The 21,681-nt window shown below is 42.0% G+C and overlaps 1 protein-coding gene across 4 annotated transcripts in view; it reads left to right on the forward strand.

The window, feature by feature from the left end:
- LOC147121399 (homeobox protein Meis1) overlaps positions 1-21,681 on the forward strand; it is a 345,102-nt gene that overhangs the window by 117,939 nt on the left and 205,482 nt on the right. For all 4 annotated transcript variants that reach the window (XM_085981619.1, XM_085981618.1, XM_085981616.1 and 1 more), the window contains exon 8: positions 1,685-1,830. In XM_085981619.1, the coding sequence (XP_085837745.1) occupies positions 1,685-1,830 (146 nt within the window). The remainder of the gene's footprint in view (positions 1-1,684; positions 1,831-21,681) is intronic.

A 21,681-nucleotide genomic window follows, 5' to 3' on the forward strand; every position in this document is an offset into this window, starting at 1 on the left:
TGTATTTCTCTGTTGTCTTTCCCCACTAAATAAAATGATAATTCTAGCTATAATATTTAAGCACTTTAGTACTAAGTATTTATTTTGCCGCTCCTTTGCATTTGTCACATGTTTAACGGTGACCAGGATAAGGAGAAGAACAATGCCGGGGAAATGAAACATAGTTCACTTTGCACCCAGTGTCTGCCTCAAGTAATCTCAGGTCAGGAATAATATAGGTCAGATTCATTGAGCGTTCCTCTGCAGTGACTTAACCTTTGCCTCAGAACGGCACCCCCTACTGCACCAGTGTGGAATTATCACTTCCCATGCCATCTGGCCTTATTTCAGTTTTGACAATTTAGTGTCAGTTCGAGTTGAGGTTATGGTCAGTCTCGTGCTGTGAATTTGTATCCACAGAGGATAAACCTGGGACTGTCCAAACTCAAATTTAAATAGGGCCCGTAACAGTCTACAAAGCGCAGACACTTTTCAGTCCATTTGTCTCAGAATTGAGAAGCCAGCTTCACCAAATCACCCAGTTTATTAGTACTGTAAACATTGAATAAAGTAAAAACAATGCTAATGGTATTAGAATTGTTTTACACTGAAATTCAAGCTTAGCATGCGTTGATAGGGGGCTGAAAATCAACACTTTCTCCCCCTGACATAACTTTCACTGCAGAGTTTAAAAAGAGAATAAGGGGCCGTGTGGCGAGTGCTTTTGAAATATTCATAGTGTTAATGGGTTGTACCTATTTCCCACCCTACAGGTGGTATCTTGTACCAGTCAGCTACATAGGAATTACAAATTCTGTATTGTTAATTGTACTTATATGTGCAGCTATGTACTGTTTTGCACTGTGTGCAGCATTGAAACAAACTGCAGCTAGGAACTCCAGGTGAGAGTAATATTGGTCCCAATTCTTCAGTCTTGGCACAGACATTAAAGCCATTAGTGCCAACCAAACTGTGGTATGTGCCCGGCGTAACCACAGACAGATGGTTTGTGTCTATGCCTGTAATGTTACTTTTTTTGCAATCCCTGTCCAGCAGTGGTGCTAGGAAGCATTGCAGCAATTAGGAGGGATTGTACAAGTCCAAGACAAGGTGAATGCGACTGCCCCGTCAAGCTGATTTCCCGTCCAGTTGTTTGATGCAAATGCAAACATTTTTGTGTTTAAACAGATCTGGGCACAGGTGGCACACACTAGGCTCAGTGCCATGTTTCCTTGTTTTTATTAAAACAATGAAAAGAAAGGAATTCGTTTTCTGGGGGTGGGGGTGGCAATGGGCCTCTATGTGACTTTCCCCCTGGTGCAAAGTTCAAGCTGATCAATAGAGAGGCATGCAGCGGTGCTCAGCCCTGCCATCTGACTTGACATGGAGCATAATGCTGCACTGAATGAGAAGGTAGATCTTAGGAGCTCAGATACAAGTCAGCTGTCACTGTGCTTGACTTTGCAAACAAGACTGCACTTGTGCCCCAGTGCCGGAAAATTACAGCCAATTTATTTTGGTGTATCTAATAATTTGTGTTAAAAGACTACCCAAGGATTAAATTACCTGTACCCTATACACCTGGAAAACGTTGACATATTTAAAACAAAAAATCTCCTCATGTTATGCAACCTAATAGAAGCAATACATAAGTCTAAATGACCCAAAAGATTGCCTTAAAACTGCATCTTTAATGTACTGACAGGTGATGGCTTGGACAACAGTGTAGCTTCACCAAGCACAGGAGATGATGATGACCCAGACAAGGATAAAAAACGTCAGAAAAAACGAGGGATCTTCCCAAAAGTAGCCACAAACATCATGCGAGCATGGTTGTTCCAACACCTCACAGTAAGTGAAAAATGAATTGATACGCCTTGAGACGCAATTGTGCGGGTGGATTTATAGACAACAGAGGGCGGATTTGTCTCATGCTTTGGTGTAAAGAGTCATCTGGATGGAGCGCATAGAAGCAAAACTGGGTGGGGAGGATTGCCTATTTTGGAGCCCACCCAATTAACTCCCCATTAGTTTAAATCAGCAGAAAATTGGATGGGCTCCTTCCCCCTCCCAGCTGATGTTCCTTCACAAGCTGTGCACAGGTGATTCATTACGCCGAAGCTCAAAAAGAGGAAAATGTCTGGTACAGCAAGAAGATGGAGAATGGCAAAACTACCTTCAACAAGCAGCTCTGTTGCAAATTGTCTTTTTGTCATTTTAAGCTATTTTAGAACTTGAAATTTGCAAGACCTCAAAGGCTCAGAAAAATTGAGAATTGGGAAGGAGCATGTCCAAAATAAAAATGTTCCCTAATTTATGACCTTGCAAACAGTTGAGTAGCTTTGAAGTGAAAAGTGTAGTAAGCTAGAATATTGCATGAGGAAAAAAGAAAAATTATAAATTATTATTTTTGGTAAGATGGTAATAGTGAAACTGGCCAATTTTTTTTTTACCATGACAATTTCTTGGCTTCCTCCCATTTCCTAAAGTGGCTCACTCTTCACAGAATCACAGAATCACAGAAACCCCACAGTGCAGATAGAGGCCATTTCGGCCCATCGAGCCTGCACCGACACATATCCCACCCGATCCCTGTAACCCCTACACCAACACATATCCCACCCTATCCCCGTAACCCCACGTATTTAATCCCCCTAACACTAAGGGTCAATTTATCATAGCCAATCAACCTAACCTGCACATCTTTGGACTGTGGGAGGAAACCGGAGCACCCGGAGAAAACCCACGCAAACACGGGGAGAATGTGCAAACTCCACACAGACAGTATGGTTCCAAGGAAGCCATGCATCTTCTGGTATAATGCCCGCTTGGCTATTATTCAAATGTGAGCCCGGGCAGTAAGTGTCAGCAGACTATTTGACCATGATAGGTATTACATCCGAGCCCTATGTCCAAACACATGCACTTTCAGTGGAGATCATTGGGCAGGTGGGTGGAAGTATTGAGTGGGGCGCCCCGGGATCAAAGTTGGGACCATCACTGTTTCTAATTTGCATCAATGACCAGAACTCAGAAACCTAATGCAAATTGGTCACATTTGCAGATGATGCCAAAGTAGAAGTGACAGTGGAGTGGAAGGAGGCAGCTCAATAATTACAAAATGTGCTGGACAAATTATGTAGCTGGGCAGAAAAATTACCAATGAGATTTAATATAGACAGGTGTAAATTACTCACCATAGGAAGGAGAAATGGGCGAGACATACACTTCTTGAATGGTGCTGAATTAGCTAAGCATGAAGTTGAAAAAGATCTAGATGTCTTAGTAGACTTGATGCACAACATATCCAATCAATGCAGAACAGCAAAATACAACGCTGAACTGTAGAATACAAGTCAGAGAAAATCTATCATCAGGGGCAGAGTGACTGAGACTGGACAAGAATGAGCTATCAAAGAGAGCCGGCATGGATTTGTGAAGGGTAGGTCAGGTCTGACTAATTTAGTTGAATTTTTTGAGGAGGTCACTAACATGGTGGATATGGGAGTGTCTGGATGTTGTCTATATGGAAATCCAGAAGGCATTTGGTAAGGTTATTAGCAAAAATGAGAATGCCCAGAATTTTAGGTAACCTTGTAACATGGGTCAGTAATTGTTAGGGAGGTAGGAGACAGACAGTAGGGATAAAGGGAATGTATTTTGATTGGTGAGATGTGACAAGTTCCCCAGGCCTTAGTTTTTCCGTATCTATCCCTGGCTTGGATGAAGGAGTAGCGAGTTGTATATCCAAGTTTGCAGAGTGAGTGGGCAAAACTGTGGCAGATAGAGTTCAATATGCGGAAGTGTGAGGTCATCCACTTTGGATCCAAGAAAGACAAGCAGAATATTTTCTTAATGGTGAGAGACTAGGAGCTGTGAAGGTTCAAGGGAATTTGGGTGTCCAGGTACACAAATCACTAAAAGCTAGTAGACAGGTACAAAAAGTAATCAAAAAAACTAATAGAATGTTGGCCTTTATCTCGAGGGGGCTGGAATACAAAGGGGAGGAAGTGATGCTTCAGTTGGACAGAACCTTGGTCACAACCCATCTGAAGTACTGCATTCAGTTCTGAGCACCACACCTCAGGAAGGATATATTGGCCTTGGAAGACGTACAGTGTAGAATCACCAGAATGAAACTGGAGCTTAAAGGGTTAAATCGTGAGGACCAGTTACATAAACCTGGCTTGTATTCCCTTGAGTTTAGGAGGTTGAGGAGTGATTTAATCGAGGTGTTTACAATGGTGAAGGAATTCGATAGGGTAGATAAAGAAAAGCTATTTCCTCTGGTGGGAGAATCTAGAACAAGTGGGCACAATCTTAAAATTAGAGCTAGGCCATTCAAGAGCGAAATCAGGAAGCACTTTTTCAGATAAAGAAGGGTAGTGGAAACCTAGAACTCACTCCCCAAAAGGTTGTGGATGTCGGGGGTCAATTGAAATTTTCAAGACTGAGATCGACAAACTTTTATTAGGCAAGGAATATGGATCAAAGGCAGGTAAATGGAGTTGAGGTACAGATTAGCCATGATCTGATAGAATGGAGGAACACTCGAGGGGCTGAATGGTCTATGTTCCAACAATTAAACTGTATAGTGCTCTGGTCAAACCAGATCTTGCATGTTGTGTCCAATTCTGGTCACTGAGACACTAGGCAGACATTAAAGCCCTGGAGGCAGAGCAGAATATTTTCCATGAGGATGCTTCACAGTCTTAGATGGCTCAGATACGAGGAAGAACTGGAGAGATTTGGCTTCAGCCTTAAAAGGAGGTATCAGAGAGGTGGTTATTAAAAGTATACAAGGTTATAAGCAGTATGGAAAGGTAATTCTGGAATATTACTTTGAAGTAAATTGTGAGAATAGGACAAATGGTCACAGGATTAAACTTGTAAAAGGCAAATTTAGGACAGATATTAGGAGGTTTCTCTACACACAAAGAGTGATCACCACATGGAATGGACTTCCAGTGGAGATGAAAACCTTGGAGTCATTTAAGAACCAATTGGATGCTGCATTGGGGGTGGGAGGGAACTACTTTAGGGTCATTCTAGATGAACGAATGACCTTCCTCATCTGTAATTATCTTGTGATAGCGATCAGGAGCCAAAATCATGGCTGATTTTCCACTTCCCAATCTAGGGTCGGTGAGACCAATTGTAGCACCCCAATCACTGCCTTGACTGAGGATCAACTCATTCAGCACAGACCTCCCTGATCTGTATAACTCAGCTATTCACTCTGGCAGCTTGCTCTGTAACTGCCATCTGATATCATTATTCCAAAGGTATTGCAGAAAGTATTAAAAGTTGTAAAAATACGGGGAAGAAGTCAGTCGAGAAACAATTGTTGAGGCGTTTTTTAAAATCAAGCAACGCAATTTTTCTGTTTGGAAATTGTTTCTGTGGCATATCTTGTCCACCAGCTAGTAAGATGAGCAAGTAGCAAGTAACTCTGGGCATTGAACCCTCTCCTAATGCAACTTTATGGTTAACCAGTTAGCTCAGTTCACGGTTCTTTTAAGAAAAATAAACTTTATGCCAGCTCAACTACTTTTTCTATTAATATTTACGAACATTTATCCTCCGCCCAAAGAACATGCTTGTCCCACCTGCATTTAGAACTTCACGGCTGTTCCAATCCACACGCAGCCTGCAAATTTTGAAAACATAGGCTTAAAATCTGCAGATGTCAATTTTAAAACAAAGCACAAACAATTATATTTTGATAACAGGTTGTTTGGGAAAAATCAATTATGAAAGAATAGCTTGAACTAAACGATTAAGAATAACAGAATGACAAGGCTTTCAAAAGCAGAAATTCCACCGCAGAATTTTTTCACTGATCTCTTGCCAGCATCCGAAACAGTTTCATCTGAAAGCTACTTTCCAGCCTGAAGTAAAAAGCTTGTCACTGTTTTTTTTAATAAATGTAAAGAAAATCAACAACATGCACTCAGACCTTTCTCTCTAGACCTTGGTGCCCTGTTAAAATGGAATAAGACTTTATTGTACCATGTGTTTAGACTGCTTCCATTTACTCACAACTTATGAAATGCACAAGACATAACAGCGGCCAGCGAAGCGACGGCGATCGCCGCTGATCTCGAAGAAAGCTGCCCACAAAGATCTTGCGATCTCTGTGGCAAAAACTTAAGCTTTCTTGACATTAAATTGATTGTAGCGCTGTCAAAAGGGTATCCCTAGCATAGAGCAGCAGTGATGTCATCATGATGCCATAGCAGCCAATCACATTGAAGAATTCTCACAGACCGCAAACCAGGAAATAAAAAGCACTGATTCAATTCACTTTTTAAAATTTTTTACAGAGAGCGAAATAAAGATTGGGACATACATATGGGATTAAAGTACAAACTGAATTATCATAAACAAACTTTAAAAAAATGTGCATCCTATGTCAGAGCAGTGAATGATTGACCCCAACTTCAGGATTTCTGCGTTTAGATGCGCTTGCGCTAAATCCTGAAGTTACGGTCAGTCTCAGAGCAGTAATGACAGTGAACGCTGACAGTTTGCCATCATTACCACTGCAAAATCTGGGCCAACATTGCAGCTGAACGTAAGCTGTTATAAAAATTCACATATGGATAAACTGATGAAGCAAAATGACAAAATATGAATCCAGTTAGTAAACTTTTGCTATCGCTGTACTGCGCATGTATATCTAGTAATTTTTAAACATTTTAAGTATGTAGCGTGGACCTCAACTGTGGGGATGAGGGACTATCTAGCACTGGCTGTTAGTCATTCAATATAATCAGTGGTGTAATACATGGTAGTTTTGTGATGGTGCTGCAGTCCTACTGGTATCAAGTTGAACTCAAGGTGTTGTCCAAATTTTCTGATGAAACATGCAAATATCTTGTTAATGCTATGGTTAGTTTACCCCCATGAATGGTTGCCTCCTCCCATCCTACAAGTTGCAAATATTAGGCAAGTAAAAATACAGGAAGCAAATAACTTCAGTCATAACACTGTAAAATCAAAACGTAATAAAATGACGTATAATTAGTAATAAGAAATGAGAAGCAGAGTAAAGTAACTATAAGTGGCAGAATCTAAAAGAAACACATGTATAGTTGACCAGAAATCAACATTTTTATTTAGTAGTGCACTCTACTCTGTCTATAATAGAATCCTAGTTTATTATAATGAAGTGCTTATTATCGCGAATATTCTGTCATCCAACATGGGACGTGATTTTCTGCATGCTGGTCATTTTGATACCTGTCTGTCACTATGTGGAAAAAGCAATACTACATGTAAAGTAATTCAGTTGCACAGTGTTGAAGGTAGTTCCTGTTTTCTGTCAGATTTAAAACAGGAAAAAACATTTTTTTTTCAGCCAGTGTGTCAAAACAACAATTCAGGTCATTAGTGGGTGGGTGGATCTAATTAAATTTAGCCTTTGTGCATTTTTGCATATTTGTGTGGTGTGCCTGCATGGTGGTGTAAAGCTACATTTACACTATAACTGTAGAATTGGTGACAAATGGTTTCCCCCTCCTCCAGGAATTCCCTCTCCGGTTCGTTCTGAAATCAGTTTGATCAAAACTGCTTTGCACCAGTGTAAATGCTCCCCAGCTCACGCTTAGCACAAGGCAGCTATCTTCGAAGCTCTGTCTTTTCAGAGCAGAGTCAAGTTGGACGGGAGAAGTTAAGATCGCTTTGATTGTCACCCATTTTAGTCAGGGGGAATCCTCCATGCTTTGACACGTCTGGTCACACATACTGAACCGCCATTCTATCTGTGCACCCACATGAAGGGTTGCACATAGGGAGTAATTTTCCGGGTCCATGCTGCCTGATGTAAGCCACACCTGCCAGCAGCACAGATCGGAATTTTGGGTGAGACCTTACCCTGGATTTTCCGAGCATCAAGTCCCAGCTAGAATCTCTGATAAGTATTCCCTATCGTCACACTTGCATCCAATCCCGTGACCTCATTCTATGGTTGTCTCTATGCTTAGTGAAAAGTTACGTGTGACAGAGGGACAAAGGCATAAAAAAGAGGCAGTTTTCAATTATTTATTGCTACTGTTGAACGAGTGCTAAATATGCTGGCTGTGTGCACTTCCTGGTTTTCCCTATGAAGCCATGTACTTTTCACCCTGTGGCTCTGTAGTTATGACAGTCCCCTCAGTGCTGCCCTTCCGAGAGCAGAGCCACTGACGGGGAAAAACATGGAGATGACTTTAAATTTAGTGTGTGAGAATGGTGAAGGGATCAGCAGTGCTCCCTGCCAGTGCCGTGACAGGGTGCGAAATGTCACAAACAGTCACTCTGGATGGCCTTTGGAAGGAGACATCTGAATAGGCAGAGTTGAGACTTCCTGACATCAGCGCTAAGCCGCTGACTAATCCATTGGAGCTCACTAATGGAGGTGCGGCATCTTCAGCTCTTGGCACAAGCTCATATGCCAATGAGTCACTAACTTCTACCAGGGACAGGTGGCTCTGTATTGAGGACAGACCACCATACATCCATAAGGTCAGAGCACTCTGTCACCACAACTGCAGGACTTTTTGGAGAGCCGCCTCCATTTCAATCAGTGTATCTTGAAGCAATGCCCCTATGTTGCTCAGTTTTAGGGTTTTGGGGTGATTTAATGGATATGTAGTGGATCGGTTACCTGCTTTACACCTGCCCGATTTCCGTTTCCAATGGAAACAAAAAACAGGTCTAATGTAGACACCAGCTGCCCATAAAAGTGACACCTCACCCCAAAGAGACTTCTGTTGCAGCTACCATATTGGTCGATATTCCCTCCATTCTGGACTACAGTAAAGCCATTCATTTGAACAATTTGGTAGATAAGAAAGAAAGAACTTGCATTTCTATAGCGCCTTTCATGTCCTTAGGATGTCCTAAAGTGCTTTACAGCCAATGAAGTACTTCTGAAGCATAGTCCCTGTTGTAATGTAGGAAACGCAGCAGCCAATTTGTGCACATGAAGATCCCCACAAACACCATGAGATAAATGACGAGATAATTATCAATCGGAAGATTTCAGACTGGTGCAGTAAGGGGTGGTGTGTGAGATTGGTACTGAGGCTCATTGTTGAAGGAGTTTAGGGAAATGTGGCGTGTTATCTCCGACCTGAGAGTGCTTGATCCTGAAACCGGATGCCTGAAATGCAGAAATGTTCCATCTGCCAATCTTGATCAGCACAAAATTCACCATTTTTGAGCTGTTTAAAAGTAGTTACATATGAAATCCAGCTTTTAATGAAAAACTGGAAAATGCATGTTTTTTCTTCATTTTAAAGAGCTCGGCAACAGAATTGTACTCTTAGAAGTTGTATGTTTCGACAGCATTTCCTCCAAGATAACTGATTATGTAGAAAAATAGGAACTCTCCCATTTTACGATTAAAGAGAAATTTCCTACCGAAAGAGAGGTAACATCACTAAGGGGTGACTTGCCAAATTCAACAGTGCATACACCATATGGCCAATGACCGTAGAATGCTTTGAAAGACAAATAGCTGTGCAAAAGCCTTCAACCCCTAAAAGATTGAAAATGATCCCCATCATTACTTGACATGAAAAAAAAAATCAGGCTCTAACTGAGATAATGTTAACAAAGAATAGTGTTATAACAGCGCTGTGTAATGATTGAGAGGTATACCATTCATGTTGTTGGTTAACCAGTGCTGCTTCTGACTCCAGTGAAGTCATTAACAATGCTATGATTGATTATAGTTGTGTTGGAGAGTCCCTCAGAAACTGCCTTCAGTTTGGTTATTGTGTCCTTAGTGTACCTCCGTATGAACCTTTAGCTTGAGATGGTGAACCTAATGAGTTGAATATCCATTCATGTATCTGATTTGTGTGATCTGAAATCTATTTGTTTTTATTTATAATTATTATTATGCAGGGATAAGAAAATAGGTAGCAATGAATAAGGAGATATGTGGTAGAGTGGACTATATGTGCAGTCACTATCCCGCTACCTCCATTATTTTCCTCATTCTTCTTTATGGTTTTCATCTTTGTTTTCAAATCCCTCCATGGCTTCGCCCCCTCCCTATCTCTGTAACCTCCTCCAGCCCGACAACTCCCCTCCCCGAGATCTCTGTACTCCTACAATTCTGGCATCTTGCGCATTCCTGATTTTAATCGATCCATCACTGGTGGCCGTGCCTTCAGCTGCCTAGGCCCTAATCTCTGGAATTCCCTCCCTAAACCTCTCCACTTCTCTACTTCTCTCTCCCCCTTTAAGATGTTCCTTAAAACCTACCTCTTTGATCAAGTTCTCCTAATATCTCATTATGTGGCTTGGTGTCAAATTTTGTTTGGTAACGCTCCCTCCCATGAAGCGCTTTAGGATATTTTACTACATTGAAGGTGCTATGTAAATGTAAATTATTGTTGCTGCTGTTTTGACGTCTCATGCAGTGGTACGGGCAGCAGCAGTAGCTCTCTGATACTTCCCACAGGTGACCATTCTTCATGTGTGAACCTGTACCATGAGTGCTGACACACTATTTAATTATGGGGACGATCAGAGCCAAACCTGGTGTTGGCTTATTCTGATATCCACATGTGACTCCCCAGCAGGAGTCACTGGACAACGATTAGGGAGCAGGACACCCTGCTGATCTTCTCTAGTTTGGAGACACTGAGGCAGTTTCTCGGACCCCAAAGGCAAGAGACCTTTCTGCCCTGTGTGGCTCAGCATCACACCACATGGTGTATTTACCCACTGGGACATGAGTCTGCAATGTATACTTGGGGTTTTAGCCATGCTTTGTGACAAAGTAATCATTCGGGTGGTAACTGTGTGTTTAGATTTTCTGCCTAGTATACATCTGAACAATAGAAAGAAAGGCTTGCATTTATATAACGCCTTTCACAACCTCATGATGCCCCCAAGCGCTTTACAGCCAATGAAGTACTTTTAGAGTGTAGTCAATTTTGTAATGTAGGAAATGCGGCAGCCAATTTGTGCACAGAAAGATCCCACAAACAGCAATGTGATAATGGCCAGATAATCTGTTTTAATGATGTTGATTGAGCTATAAGTATTGGCCAGGACACCAGGGATAATTTACCTGATCTTCTTCAAAATAGTTCCATGGGATCTTTTACGTCCACCTGAGAGGGCAGACGGGGCCTCGGTTTAACATCTCATCTGAAAGATGGCATCGCCAGCAGTGCAGCACTGCACTGGAGTGTCAACCTTGATTTTTGTGGTCAAGTCTCTGGAGTGGGACCTGAGCCAACAACCTTCTGAGTCAGAGGCAAGAGTGCTACCAACTGAGCCATGGTTGACATTGTTGCACTGAGGCCGTTATATGTGTGCTGTCACAGAGGAGTTAAGCAAAGTGCGGCTTTGAGGCACTCTGTATTAGCTGATAATTTCAAACTTGTTGAATTTGCACGCTTGACAGAGAGTGAGATAAGCTTGCTTAAGCATCAAAAAAATACTTGATCAAAAGTCCCCAGCAAAGGGAGTGTAGCAATCCAGGCTTCGTGATGTTACTTAATTAGTTTGGAAATGATTATTTTTGTGCCTTATTGTTAATGGGTGCACCAAAGTTTGAGGCCTAAAAACTCAAAAGTCGCTGTCAGCCCCAGAGAAATGTTTTAGCATTGACTTTGAAGTGCCTCCACCTATTGATGTGAATGAGGTTGTGAGTGTTAATGTACACAGGCTATGATGTTTTCCGCCACTGCTGCTAAAATCTCTCCTCCTTACAAACATTGCTGACACTGCGATCGACAGATTCGCAGATACAGAGGGCTATATTTGCAACCTCATGTTATAGATATGCTGCTCGTTGTAAATATACCAAACCTGTCAGGCTTGTTATTTTCAGTGTAGTAGAGAAACCATTGGTTTTTAATCTGCAATGTTTTAGCAAGTTTAATCCTCTGCTGATTGATTTATTTCATACTGTGGAAACTGTTTCAGTTTTGGATTTGCTAAATTCGAGCAGAAGAAGGATCTGTATAGCCTGCCATTGTTCTTTCAGTTTGCTGTAATTACCCATCTGGAGGACAGGACAAGACACACATACACACTGAGGGAAAAATTTAAAATTGCAACTGCTATTGACCAGCGACATACTAAAGCCTGCTAATTCCAAAAATGGGTTTTAAGTGTCCCATTCACAAAGCTTAGCATTTGAAAGAACAGGCCCATCAACCACCGCTACCTTAACCGGACAAACTTAGTACTTATTTGTTAACTGAATGTTTTAATTCTACTGCTTTGGTTTATTAATGGATTGACTGAGATTGCAGTTTTCCTATGTTGGGTAATACATTGCAGTATCTTGTTAGACTACATGGTATGTGTGAACTTGTGTGTGACTCTTCGTCCTGTCGGCAGCATCGTCTACTAGCTGTGAAGGAGAAACGGAAAGGCTCAGGAATTCAAAACTATGGCAAAAATGACTTCTAGTATATCATTAATGAAACAGTTCTTAAATTGTAGGCATAGTTAGTAAATGCTTCTTGGAAACAAAAGAAACACGTTATTGTGGAATAATATGGGCAGGTTTGCTGGAAGGAAAACTAAACCTTCAGACAGGTTTTTTTCATCGTTATTGCAGTTTACACCAGGCAAAACCTGTTACACGGGCTTTTTTTTTAATGCTCTCAATGTAAGTGAAAGCAAATAAGCAGGTAGCTGGAAATTATAACCCTGCCACAAGTTCTGACTGGCAGAGTTCTCCTTTGAGTTACCCTGTAGTGACTAAAGTAAGACCCGTGTGCCTCTTGCAGGTGCAAATTTGTGTCAATAACCACCTCTTTATCTTAATAACAACTCCAAATGTGTGAAACCTACTGCACTAGTCAGAAAGTAAATGTTAGAAATATGAGCTCATTCTGTTTTACGTACTTAGTGTTTATAACAGCAGGATTGCCGTGAGGTTTCTTTTGGTCAGAAATCATATTCTGAGTAGTCTTCTCTTCCTTTGTGCCCCCCCCCCCCACCCCACACTGTTTGCTGTTTTCATGTTGAATTTATTGAGAAATAAATAGTAAAGGAAAAGCTCTGCCCGAATTCCCATTCGGAGCGTGTTTTTGCACACAGCTCCCCAGTGGAATGGCAATTTGTGAAATTATGTGTTCGAGTAATTAGACGAAGCCAGGGCTTTCTGATTACTGCCATGCGTACACATTGAAGACATCTTAAATGCTGCAGCAATGCGCTAACAGGCTGCAAAAAAGTGTCCTGGTTTATTTGTAAATAAGACTATAGGATAACCACAGATGAAAGCACTCAAAACACTACCTCATGAATTAGTCACAGTAAAGCCTTTGAGATCTGTAACATGCACATGTAAAATCTGAGCTGGAAAAAGCTGCATGCCTCTTATAATATAATTAGGATCTAATTTACCACCCTTTGCACACAGATGTAATAACGTCTAGATATTTATTTTCTCCTTAAACACATTACATGTACCTCTGTGAAGCAGTTATTGAACAGAAACAGGTGTGGAGACATCTCTAATTCATTTCTTCACTGTAAACACAGAGCAGTTTAAAAGAAATATTTACCAAAAAGACACTGCACAAAAAAATGAGAATGCCGGTAAATGACATGTTAATGGACAGTTGCCCTTTACTTACTGATGGATTTTGTGATGGTTAAGTAAATTAAAGCAAATGTAAGAAAAATCAATAGCCGTGCAGAGGCCTGGTTGAGGCTCATAGAGTATAGACAGAATGACAGATGTTCTGCATATGACCTAGCGAAGAATTAATGCTTGTAGTACTAGGCACACATTGAACTGTTTTTTTCTTCACGGAATTTTTTTTTGCTTAAACACTGCTAACCCATTGTAATTATCAAAAGGCTCTTCTTATAGCACTGAATTCTGATTGTTTATATATGAAAACAAAAGACATATATTTTTATATATAACAATTTAGACAAATTTATATATCTATAAAAAATTGTCTAACTCATTTTACTGATTTATTTACTCTTTTTATGAGTGATTTAAAAATTCTGTCTACTCAACCACGTTGAAATTTGAGGAATTCCATTGGAAAAGGATCTGCTCAGCCCGAGTACTTCATTTTGAAATTCAAATGTGACAGTCCTGTTCTTTCACTCAGATATTAGTGCTTGTGCAGCAATGCTCCTGTGAAGTTTGAGATGTGTCTCCCATCATCTGACTGGTTGGAAATTCACAGAGTGATTTATTATAATAATAGTCCATACCAATATCTAGCTTGATGCCCTCCATCTACAAGATGTAGCCCTTGACCCATTAGTGCCTGACCAACCTTGTTCCTTTTGATATCATTTTAGCCCTGTTCACTCCCGCAAGTTAGTCTCCCTCCCTCCTCTCAGGTTGTTGATGCCCCCAATTTCACTGCTTGACCAACCTTGAGAAGCTTGTGACAGTTTTCCTCAAGGCAATCCAACTGAAACTGGCATAGTTTCTAATCTCACTAGGAAGGATATATTGGTTTTGGAGGGAGTGCAGCTTACATTTACCAGAATGATACCTGAACTCCAAGGGTTAAATTACAAGGACAGATTACACAAACTAGGGTTGTATTCCCTGGAATTTAGATGGTTAAGGGGTGATTTGATCAAAGTTTTCAAGATATTAAGGGGAGCCGATAGGGTAGATAGAGAGAAACTATTTCCGCCGGTTGGGGATTCTAGGACTAGGGGACATAGCCTAAAAATTAGAGCCAGATCTGTCAGGAGTGAAGTTAGGAAACATTTCTACATGCAAAGGGTGGTAGAAGTTTGGAACTCTCTTCTGCAAATGGCAATTGATGCAAGGTCTATTGTTAATATTAAATCCGAGATTGATGGATTTTTGTTAACCAAAGGTATTAAGGGATATGGGTCAAAGGTGGGTATATGGAGTTAGATCACAGATCAGCCATGATCTCCTTGAATGACAGAACAGGCTTGAGGGGCTAAATGGTCTACTCATGTTCCTATGTCTCCCTCTGGGAAACTCAGAGTGTAAACGTCAGCTGTGACTTAGGGGGTGATTTTATCAATGGGGACGTGATGGGGGCGGGACTGCTGCTTGTCGGGTTTTAGTCCCGCCTCCATCGACGTCCGGCCAACCCCACTTTTTTCCCTTGATTGACCTTGTTGAGCCGCCCAGCGGGCTTAGCAGGCCAATTAGGGGAAAGCCAGTGACAGAGTACATCAACGTATGACGTTTCATCTGTCAAAAAATTTTGACAGATGAATTGTCATCGTTTGACAGCTTTGAGAAGCTGTCAAACACTGACAATCTCTGTTCTTTGGTGAGTCCTTGTACTCAAGACTCACCAAACCTCTTTCCTGAGCAGAAATCAGATGACTGTTACATCGGAGAATGCAGCAGCCATTCTGTCATCTCTGCCGGTGAGATGAGGCAGCTTAAAGGGATAAAGCCTGGAGGAAAAAGCAAAGGTAAGTAATCTTATTAAAACACTTTAGTCTCACCTCACACACGTACCTCTCCACACTTGCACTCATCACTCACCTGCACACCGGACATTTCGGCCCCTCCGACCCCCGCAGACCCACAGCTCGCCTTGCTGACCCTGGCGAGGTTCAGAGCCATCAGGAAGCCCACACTTTAGGGCTCAAAATAGGGATTAGCCAAAAAAACTGCCTGTGAACTACCTGTTAACAGGCAGTTAATTCGCACTAATCCCCTTCCCGCCTCGAGGAGACAGGACACGGTGCAGGTCAGGTACCAGCCTCCTGGGAAGATGGCACGGAGGCAGGTTGGGGGCGGGATGGTTACCTGCTCCCAGATTCTGCCATTTTCCCAGCATTCCCGCCTCCATACCCGCCTCCCCAGGGCTGGGAAAATCACCCCCTAGGATTCCAACAAGTTCAGAGTCTGGCACTCTTGCATTATAGCAACTGGATTGTCTTGATGAACATTTGGCTTAATATTTCCAACTCCCTGAGAGAAGAGCTGATTGGAGCCATTACTGAGCATTCTCCAGCACTAGGGAGGAGGTTGTAGTGGCCATTTCAAGCACTAATTTGCTAATTACTGTAATTTATTATGTATTATGACATAAGGTGTGAAGCAAATAATAAAAGCTTCTTTCAAAATACCCATTTTGCATGGTAAATTGATACCATGGAGACAGCCTTCAGCGAATACTCAGAGGGGTAGATTGTAATTTAACAGGTTGTTAGAAAATTCATATAAATTATTATTTCATTAATCTTGTATTACAAATTAAGGTACTTTAGAATTTACAAATAAAAGGTTTTAGATAACAGGCTAAATGGATTATTTGTTAGAATATATTAGTTAAACTGCTAGAATTTCCAGGTTTCCATTTACTTTAGATATTTTGGGGAATTCAGGAAGTACAGCCTGATATTTGGAGTTTCCCATTTAAGAGTCTTTAGTTATAGTTAACAAGCCTCAATTTAGCTGCCAAGTTTAGCTGCCAAGTGCATGTTTCAGCTCATTCCTAAAGCAATTCTTATTCAGCCCCTGTTGTCTTCTTGACTTGCAGTAAGTAGCCTGTGACATGTCAGAGCAGATGAACATTTAAGAGCAGGAAAAGGCCCTTAAGCTTAACAGACCCATTCTTTTGTGATAGATCTCAACCCCACCTCCCCACCGTCTCACAAATCCCTCATTCCTTCTCTCAAAACAAATGAATTCAATTGCTATTAGTCCCCATTTATACCATCTCCTTCAATGGATTCCATCTGCTACAAAGCTCCTTCCTGGTAATATTTTCCACAGCTCCTTGCCTAAAAAATGGAACCGCTTTATCCTAGCTTACAAACTTTTAAGTACTCTCATATTTCAACTTTTCGCCACAGTGAATAACTTGCCTGGATCAGCCTTGTCACCTCCCTTCATTAGATTCTTGAAAGCTTCAATTAAGTCACCTTGAAGACTTTTACTTTTCCCAAGGAAATCAAGTCCAACTTCCTTCACCTTTCCTCATAATTTAAATGGCAGATACTCAGAATGGCCTGCCCCTTACCCTCTAAAGGACAATAATATCTACCCATGATTAGGTGACTGGGAGAAGATTTCCTCTCAACTTTAAACCTACATTCGCTGTTTCACTACAAATAGCGAACAAAGGACATCTTCCCTCTGGAACTGTGCACATGATCCCAGATGAGGTTTGGCTAATGCCTTAAACAGCAACACTAGCATCCATTTTGTGCTCGAGCCTCCTGCTAATACAGCTCAGTATCTTAGTTGCCCTTTCAACTGCAACCAAGCAGTGAGCTGAGAGTGTCATAGCTTTGTCTACAGTAACCCAGGTATGAATAAGCCCCAACATACTTTTTCCATAGATTTTTACAGCACAGAAACAGGCCACTCAACCCAACAGATCTATGCCAGTGTTTATGCTGCTCACGAGCCTCCTCCCACCTTACTTCATCTCACCCTATCAACATATCATACAACATATTTTGAACTTGGATTCCAGGCAAAATTGTTAACTTTGAGGGTGCAAACTTTATTCGTAGTTCAGAACTCTTCCCTCTCCCCAAAATAAGTGCATTCTTGTTATTGGCCACCAAAGGAATTGATTTGGTTTCTACGGTTAACTACACCAAACAATTTTAGTTACGATCCACCGCACACAGCTACGTAAAGTGCGCTCAGAGTGCTGATAGGTGTCAGTGTTGTAGAAGTTAAATCTAATGTCAGCAGAACATCGAGCAATCATCCTCTCAATTGCACCAATCAGCTCAACATTAAGCACAAAAAGGCCAAAGCAGTTTATTCTTTAATATTGAGGACAGTTCACGGAGCAAATTTCCATTTTCAGTGCTCCCAGTGCAGAGTGATGTGTGGTGGAGTGCGTGTGGAGAATTCCGGCATGCACCTGCTACAATTTTCTACCCATTAAAATTAATGAATGGAAAATCATAGGAGGCACCGGCGTGAATTCCCGACATACTCTCCTGACACTTGAAGCTCGGTGCCAAGAGTTGCGACGCTGAAAATTTAGCCCTGCGCATTTTAATAGTTAATGTGCAGCAATTAGCAAATTGGCTTGTGAAAGGTTGTGTGAGAAATCATAATATATTTTAAAATAATCTAGTTAACAGCTCTTATGAGATTAACTATAATGACACCCTGCTAAACCTAGTGAAATATTTATTCCCCCTCCCTCTCCATCCCATTTTTTTAAAGTTTATTTGCGGCCAAACGACTTTCTCCCATTTGTATATTTCATTTTCTTTGAACACTTTTGCCAATTAGTTATAAAACCATTGTAGTTGGTGGGAAATGGTCTGTTTGATTGAGAGTCAAGAATCGCCCAATGGGGTAACAAAGAGCCTGCTCGCTTCCCAATTGGCCATGCGTCACAATGGACGTGTCGGGCGACCAATAGCGGAAGAGCACGGGGGTGGGATGGTTGGAGGTGGGAGGTCACGTGAGGAAACCTCCAGGAATACATTCAACTAGAGTTGGTAACCTGACCCCATCCCTGCTGGGATGGCCAACAGCAATCCCCTTCATCGCCCATTGCATGTAAATGCTGGTGAGAAGGTGGAGCCTAGCTAGCCACCCCATTTTTCTGCTTACCGACGCTGTCTCCACCATCCCCAAGGACCACCAAGAGAAAGGTTGTCGTCGTGTCTGGGGTAGTGGTGATGTTCTCAAATTACTGGAGGGGCAATGGTGAGCTCTGGTCCCTCCAAATAAGCGGCAAACACCTACCTTCTCAGGCCTTGGACTAGGCCGAGGCATCAAAAAAATTCCGCTCCTCCTCTTTGGGGCTCTATCACCCCTCCTCCCTAACTACTTTTGCTGCTGCACTGTGACAATCCTCTACCCTTGCAGCAGTGAGCTGCCTCCTGGTGGTGGGGATCCTGCCCTGCACACCTAATGAGTTGAGTTTGCAGGTGTTGGATGTCCCACCCTGCTGCTCACCCACCTACAACTGGAAAATCCAGGCTTGAGTGTCAGCGGACCCTTTGCCAGTGTGGCATTAGCAGCCAAACTGAATTCTGCCCTCGCACAGCATCCACACACTGACCTCAAGCTGAGGTTGCTGGATAATGATAAGCAATAGGAAGACTGTTTGCTTTTTATGTCCCAGCCCTTACTGGGGCACTGAGGGTAGTTGTAGCCACTTCTACTACCACGTCAAACTCGGAATTGAATCTGAAGTCCATGAGGGTGGATTTTAACACCTCCACCGGGGCAGTTAGAATGGAACGGGGACTTCCCCACTCCATCCCCAGCCCGATCTGGCCGACTGAAATTTTAACTTGCAGGCGAGAAGGACACCCTCCAGAAATGAAAGGGGTCCTTCTTTAAATGTGCAGATCAGGCTCCAGTGACATCATTGGGGGCCCGACTGGTATTTGTAGCTGAGGCCTGAGCGGAGGGAGCAGTGGTGGCTTTGCTGCCTGGCCAGAGCTGTCGAGAGTTGCATCATGGCCCAGAAGAGGTCCAGTAAAGTGCTCCTCCGGGCACGACAAAGGAACCTTGAGGCCTCCCTGCTGTCCCCCATTCCGCCCCCCCCGCACCGCTGAGCCCCTTCGATCCACTTAAATTGTGACGGGGACTTTTCCTGCACACGCAGGGCTCCCCCGACACCCGCTTCCCACCTATTCCCCAGTAGCCTTGGTTGAGAAAGTGGGCAAGCAGCATGCTAATGAGGCCTAGCCACTAAAGTCAGCCAAGCCTCTTTGCTACCACTCCCGGGTGGGCTGGCCGCTCGCTAGGCTGTGTTCCTGCCCGGGAGTAAAACTCGACCTCTTGGAGATTGTATTGTTCAGCTATAGCCAGACTAAACCATCAGGGAAGCAGGGTAGCTGTAAGATTCTATGTGCTAAGTTGTTTGCCTGACAGTACAGCAAATGGGTTTTATCAGTAGAATGCCATTCTTTTGATTATATAGCAGTGAATGAAAAGGGGTGAATGATAAAATTCCTTCGTCATTAAATGTATGCCAATGTTCATCTGTATACGAAACAAATCAAAATTCAAGTTAAACAAATTCAGTTTTGAATCATATTGCCTATCTCATTACTTCACAAGTTTCATTTTATGTGAAAAACACTGATTGGCAGGTTTTAGCACAGGCACCAATAAAACTATATCTATGATGTAATATTTCTGGCAAAATCTTTCAGAAGACTCTGTATAGCCAGGAATCATAATGAGAATTGTAGGGGTTTTTTTCAACTTCGAGCCTTAACATACTACAGGTAAAAGTAAAGTTCATGAGGCTGTACTAAAACTGAGCTGTTAGAATCTCCTGTTGAATGTTTTATTGTAGTGGGAATGTCTTATTCTAACAGTCCACACAGAACTGAACATGTGTAGTCACCGGATGACTCTGACCATTGAATCCCATGATGAAAGTTCTTTAACTCCCATTAATCCATAGACAGAATTCACATGACTTTAGTGGCAATTTGCCACTGCAGGAACTGTCTCCATAAATCAACTTTATGATTCATGCCTTGTATTTGTTTCATTTTTTTCTTTTTTTTTCTTTTTACAAGCTGCATTATCCTTTGGTTTGAGAGTGTAGAGGTTATGATGTTTAGAACCACGTCATTCAAGTTGACCCGAGCCTAAGATTTGGTCAACAAGTTAATCCAAGTGATACTGAATGCTGCACCGTGATTTGGTGCTTCAGGATATGAGCTGTGTTCACTTTAACAGTCACCAATATAATATGAAAATCAGATATTAAATAGGCCAGGCAAACATTTACAATATTATCATGAAAGACACATTTCCATACTGTCGTGAACCTTTATATATTTACAATATATATATATATATATATATATAGAGGCCTATATTTCCTAGAGTTTAGAAGAATGAGAGGTGATCTCATTGAAACATATAAAATTCTTAAGGGGCTTGACAGGGTAGATGTGGGGGGATGTTTCCCCTGGCTGAGGAGTCTAGAACTAGGGGTCCCAGTCTCAGGCTAAGGGGTCGGCCATTTAGGACTGAGATGACGATACATTTCTTCACTCAGAGGGTGGTGAATCTTTGGAATTCTCTACCCCAGAGGGCTGTGGAGGCTCAGTTGTTCAGTATATTCAAGACTGAGATCAATAGATTTATTGACACCAAGGGAATCAAGGGATATGGGGCTCGGGCAGGAAAGTGGAGTTGAGGTAGAAGATCAGCCATGATCTTATTGAATGGTGGAGCAGGCTCGAGGGGCCATATGGCCTACCCCTGCTTCTATTTCTTATGTTCTTATAAGGTAGCAACTTTTTTGAAAGGCTTATCTCATTTTTATTCTTTATAAATATAGTTGGATTGATTTATAGGCAAGTATTTTATTCAGGTTGCCTAGAGGAGCAGTGACCAAGGATCGTACTGTCCAGGTTGATCTTTTTGTGTACTAGATCTAAATCTTTAGTCAGGGTGCCAAACCAATGCTATTGAAGAAGAACAGGTCACTTCAGTTGCGCTCATTGAGAAGTTATTTGCCGAATCACGATGGATTTAAAAAAGAAAAACGCATACAGGGAGGTTGTCAGGCCTGAGCTCTGTAACAGGGAGCAGGGTGATGGCAGTTCACATCCATTTCCATTGCTATGGTGGCAATGCAACGTGATGAAAGTTATCATTAAGGGACGGACAGCATGCATGTTTTTTTACTGTAGCCGGAAGCCTCCTTGTGTTGCTATGTATTAGTGACGATGGCTGTTGTACTAGGAAAGGACCAGATTCTATTGACAATAACACGAGAGCGTGGAAACTTGCCA

This window comes from Somniosus microcephalus, chromosome 3, assembly GCF_052327205.1.
Source record: "Somniosus microcephalus isolate GS21.2 chromosome 3, FLI_Smic_1.0, whole genome shotgun sequence".
In the NCBI taxonomy this organism is placed as follows: domain Eukaryota; kingdom Metazoa; phylum Chordata; class Chondrichthyes; order Squaliformes; family Somniosidae; genus Somniosus; species Somniosus microcephalus.